The sequence below is a fragment of the Cyprinus carpio genome, chromosome B24 (genome assembly GCF_018340385.1).
Source record: "Cyprinus carpio isolate SPL01 chromosome B24, ASM1834038v1, whole genome shotgun sequence".
Lineage (NCBI taxonomy): Eukaryota > Metazoa > Chordata > Actinopteri > Cypriniformes > Cyprinidae > Cyprinus > Cyprinus carpio.
Genome location: NC_056620.1, coordinates 11945132 through 11961608, shown reverse-complemented (window position 1 = coordinate 11961608; position 16477 = coordinate 11945132). Strand labels below are relative to the sequence as shown.

The 16477-nt window shown below is 37.3% G+C and overlaps 1 protein-coding gene across 2 annotated transcripts; it reads left to right on the top strand.

Annotated features, from left to right (window-relative positions):
• The first annotated feature begins 297 nt into the window (after positions 1 to 297).
• On the top strand, positions 298 to 16428 carry cul1b (cullin 1b). Of its 2 annotated transcripts, none has more exons than XM_042751844.1 (22): positions 298 to 580; positions 5689 to 6032; positions 8511 to 8688; positions 8971 to 9138; positions 9815 to 9865; positions 9963 to 10053; positions 10250 to 10413; positions 10514 to 10676; positions 10785 to 10915; positions 11348 to 11455; positions 11549 to 11655; positions 12773 to 12821; positions 13305 to 13436; positions 13534 to 13651; positions 13743 to 13819; positions 13944 to 14075; positions 14188 to 14280; positions 14845 to 14892; positions 15219 to 15301; positions 15462 to 15567; positions 15655 to 15768; positions 15855 to 16428. In XM_042751844.1, exons 2-22 carry the CDS (start codon positions 5893 to 5895, stop codon positions 15933 to 15935), a joined length of 2334 nt encoding a protein of 777 aa, XP_042607778.1. In that variant the 5' UTR covers positions 298 to 580; positions 5689 to 5892; the 3' UTR covers positions 15936 to 16428. The 2 variants fall into 2 exon arrangements, with proteins under 2 accessions (XP_042607778.1, XP_042607777.1); XM_042751843.1 differs by lacking the exon at positions 298 to 580 and adding an exon at positions 2802 to 2950.
• The last annotated feature ends 49 nt before the right edge of the window (positions 16429 to 16477 follow it).

The window sequence follows — 16477 nt, the reverse complement described above, 5'->3', positions numbered from 1 at the left end:
AGTGTTTCTGGGAAATGTTGGCAGGTTGGTTACTAATTAACATATTTTCCATTGTATTCATCTAACTAAATAACTCAATAAGTCATATAATTTATATCCAAAAATGATCTGACCTATTCTGCCCTATAAATTCCAGATTTGGTAATGTGTCACTCACAAGATCTAAAGTGAGTAAGGTAACTAAATTAGTTGTAGATTCGGATTTTATTTGGAGCTATGTAGAGAATAAATGAATATGAAAGTGATGATTGATGTGTTGTGTGAATGTGGGCGCTCAAGTTGGAGAACGCTAGGGGTCGATGTGGGGTGAAAACGCCTCGTTTGCTCTGAACAGTGTTCCAATCCATGTCCGCGGTTTTCCAGGGGAACCTCGCCAAAAAACGTGTATTTTACCCCCGGAACACGATTTTTACTGGGGGATCTCCCTCGAAGCGCCATTGGGCTGGTTTTAGGCTAGTTTTGAGTAACAATTGGGCAGGTTTTGTTGCGGAAACCTGGCAATCCTGGCTCTAAGGATTTCCAGTCAGCAACTGCATAGAAACTTCAGCCCATTAAAGCTGGACGTTAGAGAAGATCACAGGTAAGATAAAAAATATAATTATTTATCTATTAGACACTAATAGGTTTGGCATGACATATAACTAAGGGAGATATTTGTCCATATACAGAGAAAGCTAATGGTTTGAGAGTTTTTTTTTCAGTAGCTAGCCAGTAACGTTAGAAGCTTAAATCTGTGGGTGCAGGCTAATAATAAATGTGTTATTTTATCTTAAAATGCCACTCGTTTATTTGGCATCATATGTCTTCATATTTCTGTTCAGCGGCTGTTCAGCAGGGTAACTGAAGCTAACCAGCTGTTAGCTTGCATTGCTAATGTAGCCTATTGATGTTGTTTACTTTACAAATATTGTGGTCAAACTAATTATTATCTTGAAATTATCACACCTCAAATTGTAAATCTTTGAGTTGACAGCGAGTCGATTTTGTCGAGGTTCGGTTCATTTAAACGATTCAGTTTAATTATATACACTGTTTAGTTAATCAACAATGAATAAATTGTGTTTTATGTGAAAATAATGGAAGTTTACATGCAGTGAAAATATTTTATTTCAGTTGTGGTAATGTAATGATTAAGATGCTTCAACAATTTGAGAATGTTCGAACTTTGAATTATGATTGTGTATGATATGTGCTATATACTGTATATTGTACTGTAATAAATTTGCCTTGCCTCACCAAGACCAGGGCTGCATTTCCAAAAAGCACCGTAAGCATGAGTTGATCGTAGCTCCATTGGTGGCAATGGGTCTACAGTCACCTTAGGCTTACGATGCTTTTGGGAAACGTAGCCCAGAGTGATTATGAAGTCATCAGAGTTAAATATTATATTTTTTCATAGATTCCTTGCTGAAGTAGTTGGACACCCTAGATCACCCTTCAGCTCCATCTGAAGACCGCAAGCAGTGCTTATATTGATTCTTATTTTGATCCTTTTGGGGATTCATTTTGAGCCATTAAATAGACTAAAAGTGCCAGTACAAGGGGTCTGTACATGCATAATGGTACGGTCAGGTGAAATTTCAGAAGATATCAAAGAAAAGATCATCTCTTACCATAAGTCTGGTAAGGGTTACAAATCCATTTCAAAGATCACGGGACTTCACAAATCCACAATCAGATCTATAATCTGCAAATGGAAAACACTTGGAACAGTGATGAATCTTCCCAGGAGTGGTCGACCGCCGAAAATCTCTACAAAGGTCAAACGTAAAATCATCAAGGAAGTCACGAAGAAACCCGAAATAACACCCAAAGAACTGCAAGCTTGTCTTGCTCTAGCTAAAGTCAAAGTTTCTGAAGTTACAATCAGAAGAACACTAGGGAAATTAGGATATGTGAGAGAGTATGAAACTGAAAACCAATGCAAAAAAGACTAAGGTTTTTGACGAGAATGTTTTAATACAAAAGTGTTTGTAAATGTTTAAAGCCAAAAGTGGAGTTTTCTATGTAAAATGAAAAGGCTTACAGCATCATAAGTCAAACTCTTGTGTTCTGTACTATACAGTGTTTTTCTTGCAAAGAAAAAATGTTCATCAATATTGTTATTCCAATGGAAATGAAATAAAATATTTAAAATATAAATTGTGTGTCATGTAGTTAAATTGGGTTATGATATGACTGGTTGGGATACGTGCAATGAAATTCATCTGCTCTTTTGTATCGATTATAAACTAGGTTTTTCTTTTTAAAACATTGTTTCCATTGAAAGGTTTTCATATTGCTGCATTTACAATAAATTATTAAATACATTTTGGATATTGCGAAACTATTCGATATGTGCAGCATAAAACATTTTAGACACTTTATAGTACTTAACAGACATTATTATATATACTGTAGTAGACTATCCAAAATACTTCGGAGGGTAATGTAAAGAAGTGGGTGAACACTAGATATTGGGAACACTACTGATGATATAAATGATTATATCACAATAGACACTGGGTGATCTGGGGCTTGAGAAAGCTCTGTATTATCAAAGTACACTAACATAAAAAAAAAAAAAACTTTCACAAAAAAGCCAAGCCAAGATAAAAATCACTCATGAAAGGAATAAATTGGCAGCTATAGATGTAGTGAAGGTATTTAGAAAATAAATAACAGAAATAAGTTTCAAATATATGAATGATGGGAAAAAATGTGATCATAGATCATTCTTGGTTGATACAGCTTGACATTATGGACACTAGGGCACTCAAGTTTAGAGAACAGCGGGTGTCGCTGTATCTGTCAGTAAACACTAGAGGTCGCTGTATTTCTCTGCGCTGTGGCGTATGACGCTTCACTCGCTCTAATACGGAGTTCCCAATCATCTCCTCCAGAGTCCAGTCATACACAGAACAGTATTGGGCCTCAAGCTCCTACAGCTCGACGGTAGAAACGGACACAGGTAAGATTGAAAATCGTTATATACCTGTCAGCCACCCCGGTTAGGATGGACTTCTAAGCAGACGGAGATATTTGTCCATTTATCGAGAAAGAAGGCAAACGTTTTAGTGCTGTTACAAACGACTTAATGAATAGGTGGCCATTTTATCTCAAAAGCGTCGCCGGTTTAGAGCAGTAGGTTGATAGTAAGTCTTGTTTGTCTTATTTTTAGGTTATATTTTAATGTCAGTTGTTTATATGGCCTTAATAGTTCTCCTCAGCGGCAGGGTAACGTTACCTGAAGCTAGCGAGCTGTTACCTAGCATTGCTAATGTGTTGATACAGTTTAGAAAAATACATTAAAATAGGCATGAAATTAACACACGTTGTATATTTAAGATGTTAACGTGCTCTTCTTGGTCAAGTCTATGATGGAGAATTAAAGCTGACGCCGACTGAAGAATGAACAGTCATTTACACACATTTACATGAATTATGCTGTCTCAGATGCCTACCTAGACAACATAGTTTGACCAAAATACAGTCCACTAGGTAGGCAGCTCAGTAGTGTTTTAGAGACTACGTGACCAAGAATTGGATTTATTTTGAAGTTCACTAAACCTCATGTGCCAGTGTATGGTATGTTTCCTTTTGAAGTTAGCAAGATTTTACATGATGATGGTTTATGAATCATGCTAATTTTAATTCAAGTTTACAATGAATAAGCTGACAGGTAAAGTAAAGTATTCAGTGTCTAATGGCCATCTCAGGCAAGTGGCTTCATTAAGTTTTGTTTTGAATCAGTCATAGTATAAGCTTGATTCAACCCACAGTTCATGAGCCAAAAGTGAAAATTCTGTCATCGTTTACTAACCCTCATGTCTTTCCATACTTGTATGACTTTTCTTTTTCTTCTGTGGAGCTCAGAAGTGTTTTTTTCTCTCTCTCTCTCTCCATAAAATGGAAGCTAATAGTAATCAAAGCTATTCGGTTACCAACATTTTTCAAAATATATCCTTTTGTGTTCCACAGAGAAAAGAAATTTACTTTTACCGTACCTTAAATTAAGTACTTCTGGCTTATACTCGGACTGGAATTGTTGGGATTTTGACAACTTACAGCTCACATGTTTGAATTCATGGAAGTATCCCACGCTGATGAATGTGGGTCAGAAAGTCTAGCCGTGCTTTGGCTGAACTAATAAGCTTAAATGTGATCAGACTCGAGCTGTTTGACATTCACAAACTGTTTTCCCACAATGATCAGTAAAGCACTTGAGTGTCACTGCCTTAAATGTACTGAAATATTATGGGTAATAAATGACACTTACAGCAATTATTAAGAGCTGTTGCACTTACAGAGGTTAATAGATAAGCTTAGACACATGTATCGTAAAGCTGTTTGTATTTATGTGTAGTGGAGCAAGGGAGCATTAAAAGTCATTGTCCTCTTCAACTGTCTGCATCTTTTATATGTGTCACCATAAGCTGGGCTGATCCTGACGGTGTGACGCCACTCCAGCTTGTTTATTTCCCTCGCTGTAAAACCTCTCGCTCTCTGGGTCAGTGCTTTAGCAGGGCTGGGTCAGTTGTGGGACTTTGCTTTTCTTGATTTACAGTTTATCAGATCTTTGAGCATTTACATTTAAACGTGACTTAATGTCTATATCTTCACAGCGACATTTTTATCACTCAAAGATGTTTTTAATGAACTTAGTCTCATACATTTAGGCCTATTGGTCAATGGAGTTTGTTCTGCTGGCTATAGAAACAGCTGGCTGTAAACAAGAAGCCTTAGAAAGAACGATGTGGGAAATGCTATTAATAACCCAGCTAAATCCAATCCTGCTGGTCATATGTTTTGAGATACCAGCCCTTGGTTGCTCTTGCTTCTCTGACATGTGGCATCTCGAACATCACAACATGTAAACAATGACCGGCAAGATTCATATCCTCTGCACCACAACACACAGCAGTCAGACACGCAGCTAAATATAACACTGACCCAACACTTGTCACTTCACATGAGCTGTGGAATGATGCTTAGTTTCCCATGAGTCTCATATTAGGCTTGCTGTTTCTCCTAAAGGGTAAGGTCATGGATTTTCAGCCAGCTTTGTATTGTTACAGTTTCTCAGAATCAGTAGTAAGTAAATGAACAATGCGTGTTATGTTTCCGTGTTACCTACACCAAGATATCCCCAGTTGTTCGTCATTTACGTCATCCAACATACTTTTAACAGCTCCAGGGAAAACTACAGATTGTACTTTCGCATTTTTATATCCCTGCTCATGGATAATGTGTATTAAGGGCATCAAAGTTTTTCGTTTTTTGCCACATACTTTTTTCAGTTTTCTCTAGTTTTGTAGCACAATTTTTTTTTTTTAAAAAAAAGCATTACGTTTCTGCTGCATAGACGGATAACTTATTAAAAGCCCATCTTGCCAGTGATGAATGGCCTCTTTAAATATGAATACAAGTACTTAAGTTCGTTTTTATGTTTTTTTTTTTTCTCACGGTTGTGGATTTTTTTATTTACCTACAGGATAAGCTAGTTCTGCCCTATTTAACACCTGTAAATGCTGCTTATAATACTGCATGTCATTCATAACTTCATGCACAACCTGTTTTTGTTATTATATCCATGAAAATAAAAAAAATAAAAATTCCCTGTTTTATGGTTATTTTCATGTTGCACCCCTTTAAAATGGCAGTACGTGTGGTTATTTAATTTCAAACCTGATTTGTTTGCTCTCCCAGATACCGTGCTGAAGTTTTTGGACTGTGCTGTAACCCTAGAGCAGCCTGCAGCACCATCTGTGAAGTGTAGCGGTACTCATCCCTGACCTGATCCTGTCTGAATGCTCTCCAGCATGGTGGACTACATGTGAAGCAGCAGTGTTCTGGAGCAGAACGGAGGAGAAGAGAGGATTTATCTGACGCGAGCAGACCGGCACAGAGACAATGTCATCCAACAGGGGCCAGAACACCCACGGGCTCAAACAGATTGGGCTGGACCAGATCTGGGATGACCTGAGATCAGGAATACAGCAGGTCTATACACGCCAGAGCATGGCTAAGGCACGCTACATGGAACTCTATACGTATCTTACCAGGCACTGCGGGGTTAATGGGGGCAGCAGCTGTGGCCAGCACACTGAAAGGCTTTGTCTTTTTAGGTGTGGTACCATGTGTGTGAATTTTGCGCTTGTAATGAGAATAAGACCTCGGCTTATGAGGAAAACCCTTTGAATGGTTTGGGTTGCTGTAGTGTACATTGCATTGCTTGTTTCATTGATGGGCAAATGGTCTGAGGGTATGCAAGGTTGTATTGAAAGGCAATGTTTTATATTGCTATGAATAAGTGATAATTATGTGCTATTCAAAGTACATCAACTTTTTCTCACTCATTGTGTAAGTTCTGAAGCTGGGATCTATACGTTTATCTCGGGCTTTAAAGTTTGCTCAACGAAATTTCACGGTCGAAATCCTGTCATTTCTGGGTGAAGCTGTGTGGTCGGGAGTTTTGTGTAAAGAGGTGAAAATTCCTTTGTGCAGGAATTTTTTTACTTGATCACACGAATTCATCTTGTTGACCAACAGAAAACCGCTTGATTTGAAAGTGATTGCTGTGTGCGCTGTGCTTCATAAATCATTACACTCTTGACAATAGACAATGAATATTTTTTTCATTATGTGGAGTGATTATTATTTGTTCTTTAATATTACAGAACATTAATGTAATGTAATCAATGATTATTGAGTGGAATATGCTATTTTAAATTAGCTTTTAATAGCCATTTCATTTTTATTATTATTATTATTATTATTGACTGCATGCATATTATAGCTTTGGCTAGCCTGTTCATTATTTAAAAGAAAAAAAAAAAACCTAAACAAACAAATCAGTTAAAATGAGATCTTAATTAACTACATATTATAGTCTAATTAATTGCATAGTATTGCAATTAATTAAATAAACAGGTCAACTGATTTCAGACTGATTCAGCATAAGTGCCCAGGATAATATTTGTGTCACATAAACATAATATAGAAAAAGTGGATTGTTATTATTTATGCAAAATTACGTTGCAATGTTCCATATTTAGGTTTAATTTATTTTCATCTGTTTTATCTATTTACTAAGATAAAAAACATTGAATTTCTTAAAGCTACTGTGAAATATGTGAATGTTTTTAAACAATATTAGACAAAGCAATCATTGGTCTTGCTCTATTCATTTATCCAGAGAATAGCATAATTCTATTTATGCCACAACCCCCCCCCCCAAATCATAAGATGAAACAAAATGTGGCTTTAGAAGTCAGTGCAGTTTTTACTTTTTAATATCAACATGAAATAATTAATCGTATTTGTTGAGTAAATTGTGAATTGCAAAACCGTGTCAAATGAAAGTGCTTGGTGTAATAAATTTTAATTGACCCTTTTATAATCCCAGGCGTCTCCCAGCCCATGTGTTCCACTTTATAGCACTTCAAAGCAGTCTGTGTCTGGGAAATTAAAACTTTGACAAGGACCTCTGTCCACATTCAAATTTGCAGTTTTGCATTCCACCCACTATAGTGCCACATCAAACACAGGGGCGTAATTACTCTGAGTTTCAGCTTTTATTCTCGTCTGCATCTCCAGTAATGTGTTTTCTTTGTCTGCGTGTGGCCCTGTGTGTACCCAAAGATCTTTCTGCTGTTGTTGCAGGTTAGTGCTGATCAGAAACTGAGCCTCAACATGTAGTTTGGATTGTCAGAGTGCTGTCATTGCAGCACAGTGGAGCTCACGGTTAGTGGTAAAGATGTCATACTTGGCTCTCAGAAAAACTAATACACTAAAAAAAATAGATATAGTTCTGGTAATCACAGGTAAAGTGGTCATGACCTTTGCAATATAAAAGCTTGCAATAAATACACACCCATGTAGAGAACATTTAATATTGTGAACTTATTTCCGTTTTGAGATACGTAAGAGCATCTCTAGACGGCTTCTTGCATGTCAGACTAGATCAGTCAATTAAAACAGAAGTTTTCTCAAGGGGTGGAGCACTGAGACTTTTGAAAGTACTGCTTCATTCTTGTTTAATATTGAGGAGCTGACCATTGGCTTTGAAGTTGGGTAATCTTGGAAGTAGTACAAGTTTCTTTAAAGATTTGTTCTGTTTTCCCATTTATTAGTTCTTGTAGGATTTAAGGTGTGTTAGAACTTAAGTGTCCACAAACTGTTATGGAATAAGTTTTGTCTTCACTGTTGTAAAATAGATTAGAATTTTGTCTAAATTACATCAATGCTAAGCAAAGAAATGTGCTCAGTTACATAGGAGTTTGCATTTCTTATTAGATTCTGACGTGTTCAAGAGCACTCCTACTTGCCTATCTAATGCTATTAATCCACAACATGTTTGTTCCTTTTTGTACTCTGATACAGCTACAAAGACAAAGCTACTTGGCATCTGAAACAGAAAGCATCATCATTATGAAATGCCATCGTGTCAGTGTAAAAATGTGCTAATATGTCTGTTTTGTGTCATCTTTTACTCATATACGGTCTTAAGACTTTAACCTACTGTTCAGACATGTGTATAACTACTGTACCAGCGTGCACCAGTCCAACCAGGCCAGGGGTGCTGGCATCCCCCCCTCCAAACCCTCTAAGAAAACGGCCACACCTGGCGGGGCACAGTTTGTCGGACTAGAACTCTACAAAAGACTGAAAGAGTTTCTGAGGAGCTACCTGACAAACCTTCTCAAGGTAATAGCCTTCGGTGTGTTTATTGTTCAGGGTGCCATGATGCACTGATGATCATATTGTTCAGGTGATTTTTAATTAGTATTTAAAGCAGACACTGTTTATTTGCACTGGCCATAACATAAAAGAAGAAATTATATTAAATAAATTATTAGCTATTGATACAGTTTGTTGTGCTTGAATATTGCTAATTTTAGTGAGGTGGCTTGATTTTTTTTATTTGTATTTTTTTGGCTAGAATGGATAACAGTGTGAATTGTTGTCACTTCTCCTCCTGTTTGGCAGGATGGAGAGGACCTGATGGATGAGAGCGTTCTGAAGTTCTACACGCAGCAGTGGGAGGACTATCGCTTCTCCAGTAAAGTGTTAAATGGGATCTGTGCCTACCTCAACAGACACTGGGTGCGCCGAGAGTGTGATGAGGGAAGGAAAGGAATTTATGAAATCTACTCGGTACGAGAAACAGTACACACCCCTGCCTGACTCATAGATTCCTGTTTTACATTTCCACGTATTGTGTTCATAAAACGTGGATTAATGGCTATAGTGTTTTGTAGTTTAGCTATATTTATTGCTCATAATAGCCCATGCACACCTGAGACCGCACATCAGCTGTATCTGGTGTGTGAATTAACACTAGCCCTGGGTCTTTTGAGGGAGTTGATGACAACTGTCTCTTGACCAATGGGCTTGGTGCATTGGCACTAAATCATTAGATGAGCATTACTAAATCATTAGTAAAGCATTAGTTTGTCTTGTGCTTGTGTTGCTAACCTAAATGATTGGTTTACTGTGATGTATTCTGTTGAAGAAACTATAATTAAATAAATTACTTAATTGTTTAATAATGATGATGATAATACATAATTAAAATTTGTTGTTGTTGTTAGTTTTAAAGATGTTTTGTTGTTGTTGTTATTATTTAGATTTGTTTTATAGTTTATAATAATGGTAATAATAGTTATTCATCATCATAAAAACAAATCTTATTACTTCATAAATATAGTATTTTATCATATTGCCGTTCTAAAAAAAAAAAAAAGGTAGTTTTATTAAAGCCTCTTTGCCTTTTGTCTCATCACATAAAAACAGTAATGTAATCATTTCTAATAATGTTTCTTCTTCACAGCTTGCTTTGGTCACTTGGAGAGAGTGCTTATTTAGACCTCTAAACAAGCAGGCAAGTTAATTATTGGCAATTTATAACATTCTATTTGTAAGATATGTTTCTTTCATTTTCATCAGACATTAAAAACCCTCTCGTTTCTTTTGTATAGGTGACAAATGCTGTGTTAAAACTCATTGAGAAGGAGAGAAATGGCGAGACTATTAACACCAGACTCATCAGTGGAGTGGTGCAGTCCTACGGTGAGTGTGGTAGCCTTACATTTACATCTCTTCTATGCTGGCCTCTCAAAAACTTGCATAATTCATTATATTGTTAACTCCGTCTGAGCCAGCTGTTGTTCCTTAAGGATATTTTCAAATCTTGTTTGGAAAAAATAAACACAGTTCTGTCTGGACCTTTGAAGCATCATGTTGTGATTTGGTTTATCTTTTCCAGTTGAATTGGGCTTGAACGAGGATGATGCGTTTGTGAAGGGGCCAACATTATCAGTTTACAAGGAGTACTTTGAGACGCAGTTTTTGGCTGATACAGAGCGCTTCTATACACGGGAAAGCACAGAGTTCCTCCAGCAAAACCCTGTTACTGAATACATGAAAAAGGTAAACTAGAGTTCAGATTCAAGTCTGACATTCTAATATAAATTGCAGTGCATTTTATTTTGTTACATTTTTAAGTGTACATTTCTTATCATGTGTGCAGGCAGAGTCACGGTTGCTGGAGGAGCAGCGGAGGGTGCAGGTGTATCTCCACGAGAGCACACAAGACGAGCTGGCTCGCAAGTGTGAGCAGGTCCTCATCGAGAAACACCTGGAGATCTTCCACACAGAGTTCCAGAACCTTCTAGACGCTGATAAGAATGAAGGTCAGTCAGTGCTGCATTGTCACCTTCATTCAGGCAATATCTAAGATTTCAAACACACATAACAACATGCTCACTTTGACCGTTAATACACGTTCTGTATAATTACAGATCTCGGTCGGATGTACAACCTTGCTTCCCGGATCACGGACGGATTGGGTGAGCTCAAGAAACTCTTGGAGTCCCACATTCATAATCAAGGGCTGGCTGCCATTGAGAAGTGTGGAGATTCAGCGCTCAATGTGAGTTCTGGTGTTACAACACAAAGCCACAGTGAATATTTTCGGGCTGTAGCAGCTGCTGTGGAAACAAATTAAAAATTCTATTGATTTAGCTTGTCTAAAAATGAGCCAAACCGGTTGTAAACACATTCCCTGAACTTGGGCCCTCACTTCATTGTATAACAGGTCTATTCTTTCCATGACAATATGACTAAATTCTCTTTCATCTGACCATACACGTAATTGTGTTTCAAAGACATGACTCACCTTCGCTTTGTCATTCAGTAGAAATCCAAGTACTCCTTTGTCAAAGTCAAACCAGAAATATTTAACTCTATTAATACTGGATATCTTTTTTCATCTTTGTGCATGTTTTCCTGTATCTCTGTTCGATTCAGTTCCTGTAACATCTTAATTTGATCACAGTTTGAACTGCCACCGCTTGTCTTCCAGGATCCCAAAATGTATGTGCAAACAATCTTGGATGTTCACAAGAAATACAATGCTCTCGTCATGTCGGCGTTCAATAATGATGCTGGGTTTGTGGCAGCACTCGATAAGGTTTGTGATCTATATTAAAGGTCAGTTTTGTTGGTTTTGAGCTATAGAGTTTATTTATAGCGCTGGTGTAACTTTCACTCTGCTGCTCTCCAGGCCTGTGGAAGATTCATTAATAATAATGCAGTTACGAGGATGGCGCAGTCCTCCAGCAAATCTCCTGAGCTTCTGGCCAGATACTGCGACTCCTTACTGAAGAAGAGGTGAACTGACTTATTCATATTCCCATCCTTGATCTGTTTACATGTGAATCTGACAATGAAATCTTGTGAAAGTCAGCTACATTATTACAAACACATCAGTTTGTTTTAGGATTTGAGGCTTGAATCTTTGAATGCAGTATTCTGACCGAATAATAAAAAGAAGCTGCTTTAGGATTTAAAGGGCACCTATTATGCCCCTTTTTACAAGATGTAATATTGGTCTTGGGTGTCCTCAGAATTTGTCTGTGAAGATTCAGCTCAAAATACCCCACAGATAATTTATTATAACAGATTTTTGGGGCGTGGCTTAAAAAAGAGCTATTTTGGTGTGTATCACTTTAAATGGAAATGAGCAGCATATTCCCGCCCTGTCTTCAGAAGAGGGCATAGCATATACATTTCTGCTTTGCATACCTACAGCAATAAACAGCCGGTAGAAGCAACAGAGCGAGAGAACCGGTGTTCAGCCATACATGTATGAACCGGAGTCAGACACCGATGAAGGAGAGACTCTGGCAGAAGAAACACCTAAAGAAAGAACCAGGACGTCTTGGAATGGTTTTTTGATACATTTATGTACTTGTAGAGTTTTCACAGCTCATTTGCAATGATAGATGAGCAACACACATACACACAAATACTTTGATAACGTTTGCTATGCACTTTAATGAAGCGACGTGCACACAAACGGAAACTATGGTAATGCAGGACTGTAATTCAGCGGACGTGTGCTGAGCCACTGCTCCGAGAATCAGCGTGATTCTAATGAGACTGATTTGGTTTAATGGGGATTAAAAAATAAGGAGTGGGTGGATTTTTATCATTGTAGGGTGGTTGTGTTCACACACTGCCAACACACATTCATGTCCAAATACCATGTAAATGTGGATTTTGCATAATGGGTGCCCTTTAAAAAAAACTGAATGAAAGAATGAAAACTGCATTAGCAAGACACTATATGTAAAGTTCCACCAAAAAATAATCCATTGCATGAGCTCAAAAGATAAAATTTGATTTTATAAAAGTCTAGGAAAGCTTGTGTTTGCTTTTAGGGTTTAGCAAGTGTTTGGGAATCTTTATAACACAGATGATTAAATGGAGTTTGTGTTTCATTTAGTTCAAAGAATCCAGAGGAGGCTGAGCTAGAAGATACTCTCAACCAAGTGGTGAGTTTCACTGTACTCCACTGAGATTGACACTGACATTGCTTCATGTGTTATGGATCTCTTTACTTGAATTCCTAACACTCGAACAGTTAATGTTCGCTCCATTTATTAATGGGTTGTATTATTAGAAATAATAATGTATGTCTGTATATAAAGAACTTTGATTTTCTGTGCGTTGGTCTGCGACTGTCAGTGAATGTGAATTGGCCTTCATTTAGTCAGTTTAATTTTTTTTTTTTACTGAATTCTGTGATTCCGTTTGTTTTCTCCGTATCACAGAAATTGTAGGGCTCTAGTTAATCTCTGACTAATACTAGAGTTATGATTGGTGTACTCACTGTGTATTGCATTATAGGAAAGCCGTAGTTCAGGGTATGCATCAGTAGTATTGGTTCAACTGGCACAAATTACTGAAAGTCAGTCAGTTCGTGTCGTATTAATGTGTGACTGATAATAAGGTTCTCCAACATCCTTCATCATCAGATGGTGGTTTTCAAGTATATTGAGGATAAAGACGTGTTCCAGAAGTTCTATGCCAAGATGCTGGCCAAAAGACTGGTGCACCAGAACAGTGCCAGCGACGACGCCGAGGCCAGCATGATCTCCAAACTGAAGGTCTGTGCACTTGTTTAGTGAAGATGACTCACTTAACTGCTCTTCTTTTATTTCTAATAGATGCTTAACACGTTTTTTTTCTTCTGTCCGCCCTCAGCAAGCATGTGGTTTCGAGTACACCTCCAAACTGCAACGCATGTTCCAGGACATCGGTGTCAGCAAAGACTTGAATGAGCAATTCAAAAAGCACCTTTCCAACTCTGAGCCTTTGGACTGTAAGTGCTCCACACTCCTCTGTTTGTGATATAATGTAGCATGCATGCAGTCATTACCGATGAATAAAATCCGGCTCCATCTGTCTTGCAGTGGATTTCAGTATCCAGGTTCTGAGCTCTGGCTCGTGGCCGTTTCAACAGTCTTGCACGTTCGCTTTACCATCTGAGGTGAGTTGCTCGGACGCTTAACCCTGTAATTTTCCAAGCCCTTCACACCCTTCCACGAGCTGAGAATAATGTGTGATTACACTTCCAGTTGATGATAGTTTTTCAACGCCTTTGTTTTTCACAGTTGGAGCGGAGTTACCAAAGATTTACAGCTTTTTATGGAAGTAGACACAGCGGGCGGAAGTTGACATGGCTTTACCACCTATCCAAAGGGGAGCTGGTCACCAACTGCTTCAAGAACAGATACACACTGCAGGTTTGTCTTCTTCATGGCTGCATCATGTCAGTGGTAATTCATAGCATGTAAGGCTGTAGGACTCATCTGGCACGAGTGTCAGCATGTGTTTGTGTGTGTCGTGTCCCTGCAGGCCTCCACCTTCCAGATGGCCATCCTGCTCCAGTTCAACACAGAGAACAGCTACACCGTCCAGCAGCTGGCCGACAGCACACAGATCAAAATAGTGAGTGTAGTGCCATTGCTTTATATTCACATAAATCAGTCAGTGAACTTTGATCTCCATCTCATATAAAATTCATACTCAGAACAAAATCTGTGTGAAGTCCCGCTAGTTAAAAATCACTTGAAGTATGTATATGAGAAGTATTCATGATTTTACCCTTTATGCTCCACTGGAAATCCTTAAGATAATTTGATGTTTTTAAAATCGCTTGTCAATCTGTCATTATGCTATATTATTACCATATCTTAGTTTCAGTCTTTTTGTCAACTTGTTTTCTTACAAAAAGCAAGCACTTGTACCATGAATGAACAAAGTTAGTTAGTTGTAGCCCAATGCGATAACATTTTTCAGAAAAAAGAAAATCCTCAGTGAGGTTTAAAATCAAATTAAATATAGATTATTTTTTGGTCGACTTGAATTTTTCAAAGCAAGTATCAGTCTGGATATTACTTAAAACATTGTAAAATAAGTCATTTTAGCAGTGTTTTCGAGTTTTGTGAGCTTGCTTGCTGTTTTTTTTATTTTTTTATAAAGTAAGTTTTTAAATTGTAATTTGTTTTCCAGGATATTTTGGTTCAGGTCTTGCAAATCCTGTTGAAATCCAAGTTGCTGGTAAGTGTTGAAAACTAGTTGCTTATGGGACCCTATAAATGTCTTTCAACATCAGTGCTATTTATATTATATTTGCTCTTTGAGTGTTAGATTCTAACATTTGGAAGTAATTTGATCTTGATTCAAAATCATGAGCGTGAATCACCCAATTAGACTCGATTACATTTCAATATTTGCTCTTTTTTTTTTTTGTAGTTTCCATGCAATTCCCTTAATTGTTTACATTTCTGTTTAAACATGTTTTTATGAATCATTTTATATTAATAATGCAATTATAAAATCTAAATATTTAGACATACCTTGTATTTTTTGTTTTCTTTTTGTAGGTCTTGGAGGATGAGAATGCAAATATTGATGAAATGGATTTCAAGCCTGATACAGTAATCAAACTTTTCCTGGGCTATAAGAAGTAAATGCATTTTCTTACTGCTTCATGTTTGATCTCCACAGTATACACTAACAATTGACTATCAACACTGATAACATTTTAAAACATAGTAATATTTTTGAATATTATGTTAGGTTTGCATTTTTGTCATCTGTATGTCTGGACTGTTCTCTGTGTGCAGTAAGAAGTTACGGGTGAATATCAATGTGCCAATGAAGACAGAGCAGAAACAAGAGCAGGAGACGACACACAAGAACATCGAGGAAGACAGGAAGCTCCTCATACAGGTATTAAAAATAAACTATAGCAGTCCCTTTAAGTTGAAATAAAATATGCTTTTGAATTGACCTGTTTTGTTGTGTTGTTGTGTGCAGGCAGCTATTGTGAGAATCATGAAGATGAGGAAAGTTTTAAAGCACCAGCAGCTTTTGGCTGAAGTGCTAAACCAACTTTCTTCACGATTCAAACCTCGTGTTCCTGTCATCAAGGTAACAGAACTGCTGCACACTGCAACTCTGACTACTACTGAAACATTCATTTGAAATATTTAAATGATTTTCTCTCTCTCTTTCAGAAATGCATTGACATTTTGATAGAGAAAGAATACCTGGAACGTGTGGATGGGGAAAAAGACACTTACAGTTACTTGGCATAACAATGTCCTTTGAAGTTTGATGACCTTAGATATGTCTAAAGTTTTGAGGAATATCAACACAGAGGATTCTCTCATAAAGATCTCAAGTCATTGTTGCCGAGTAGGACAATGTGACACTGGACTTTTCCCTTTAAACACAGACTGTCTTTGTCTTTAAGCCCTTAAGCTGCTCAGGATTGCCATTTACTTTTTAATGTGTAAATACTGGACACTGAACTATACTCATAGTGGGACCCAGTCAGGGTTGCATGCTATTGCCTATCATTATGAAAATACAAAACGCTGATTAATTTAATTGTAATTATGAGTTTTGGACAACTGACAGATTTTGGTTGCAGACAGAAATACCTATAACTAAGAGGATATGTTTCAGATATAATCATGTCTGACTGGCTGTTTAGAGTTGCATTATTACCAGCCACGAGAACACCATTTGTATAGTGCAGTTCATTTTATAAATGTCATGAATAAACTTAATTTTTCTTTTTGCTTTTTTAGTGGCAGGTTTTCTCATTTATATGCTTGCTCTGAATTTCTATCTT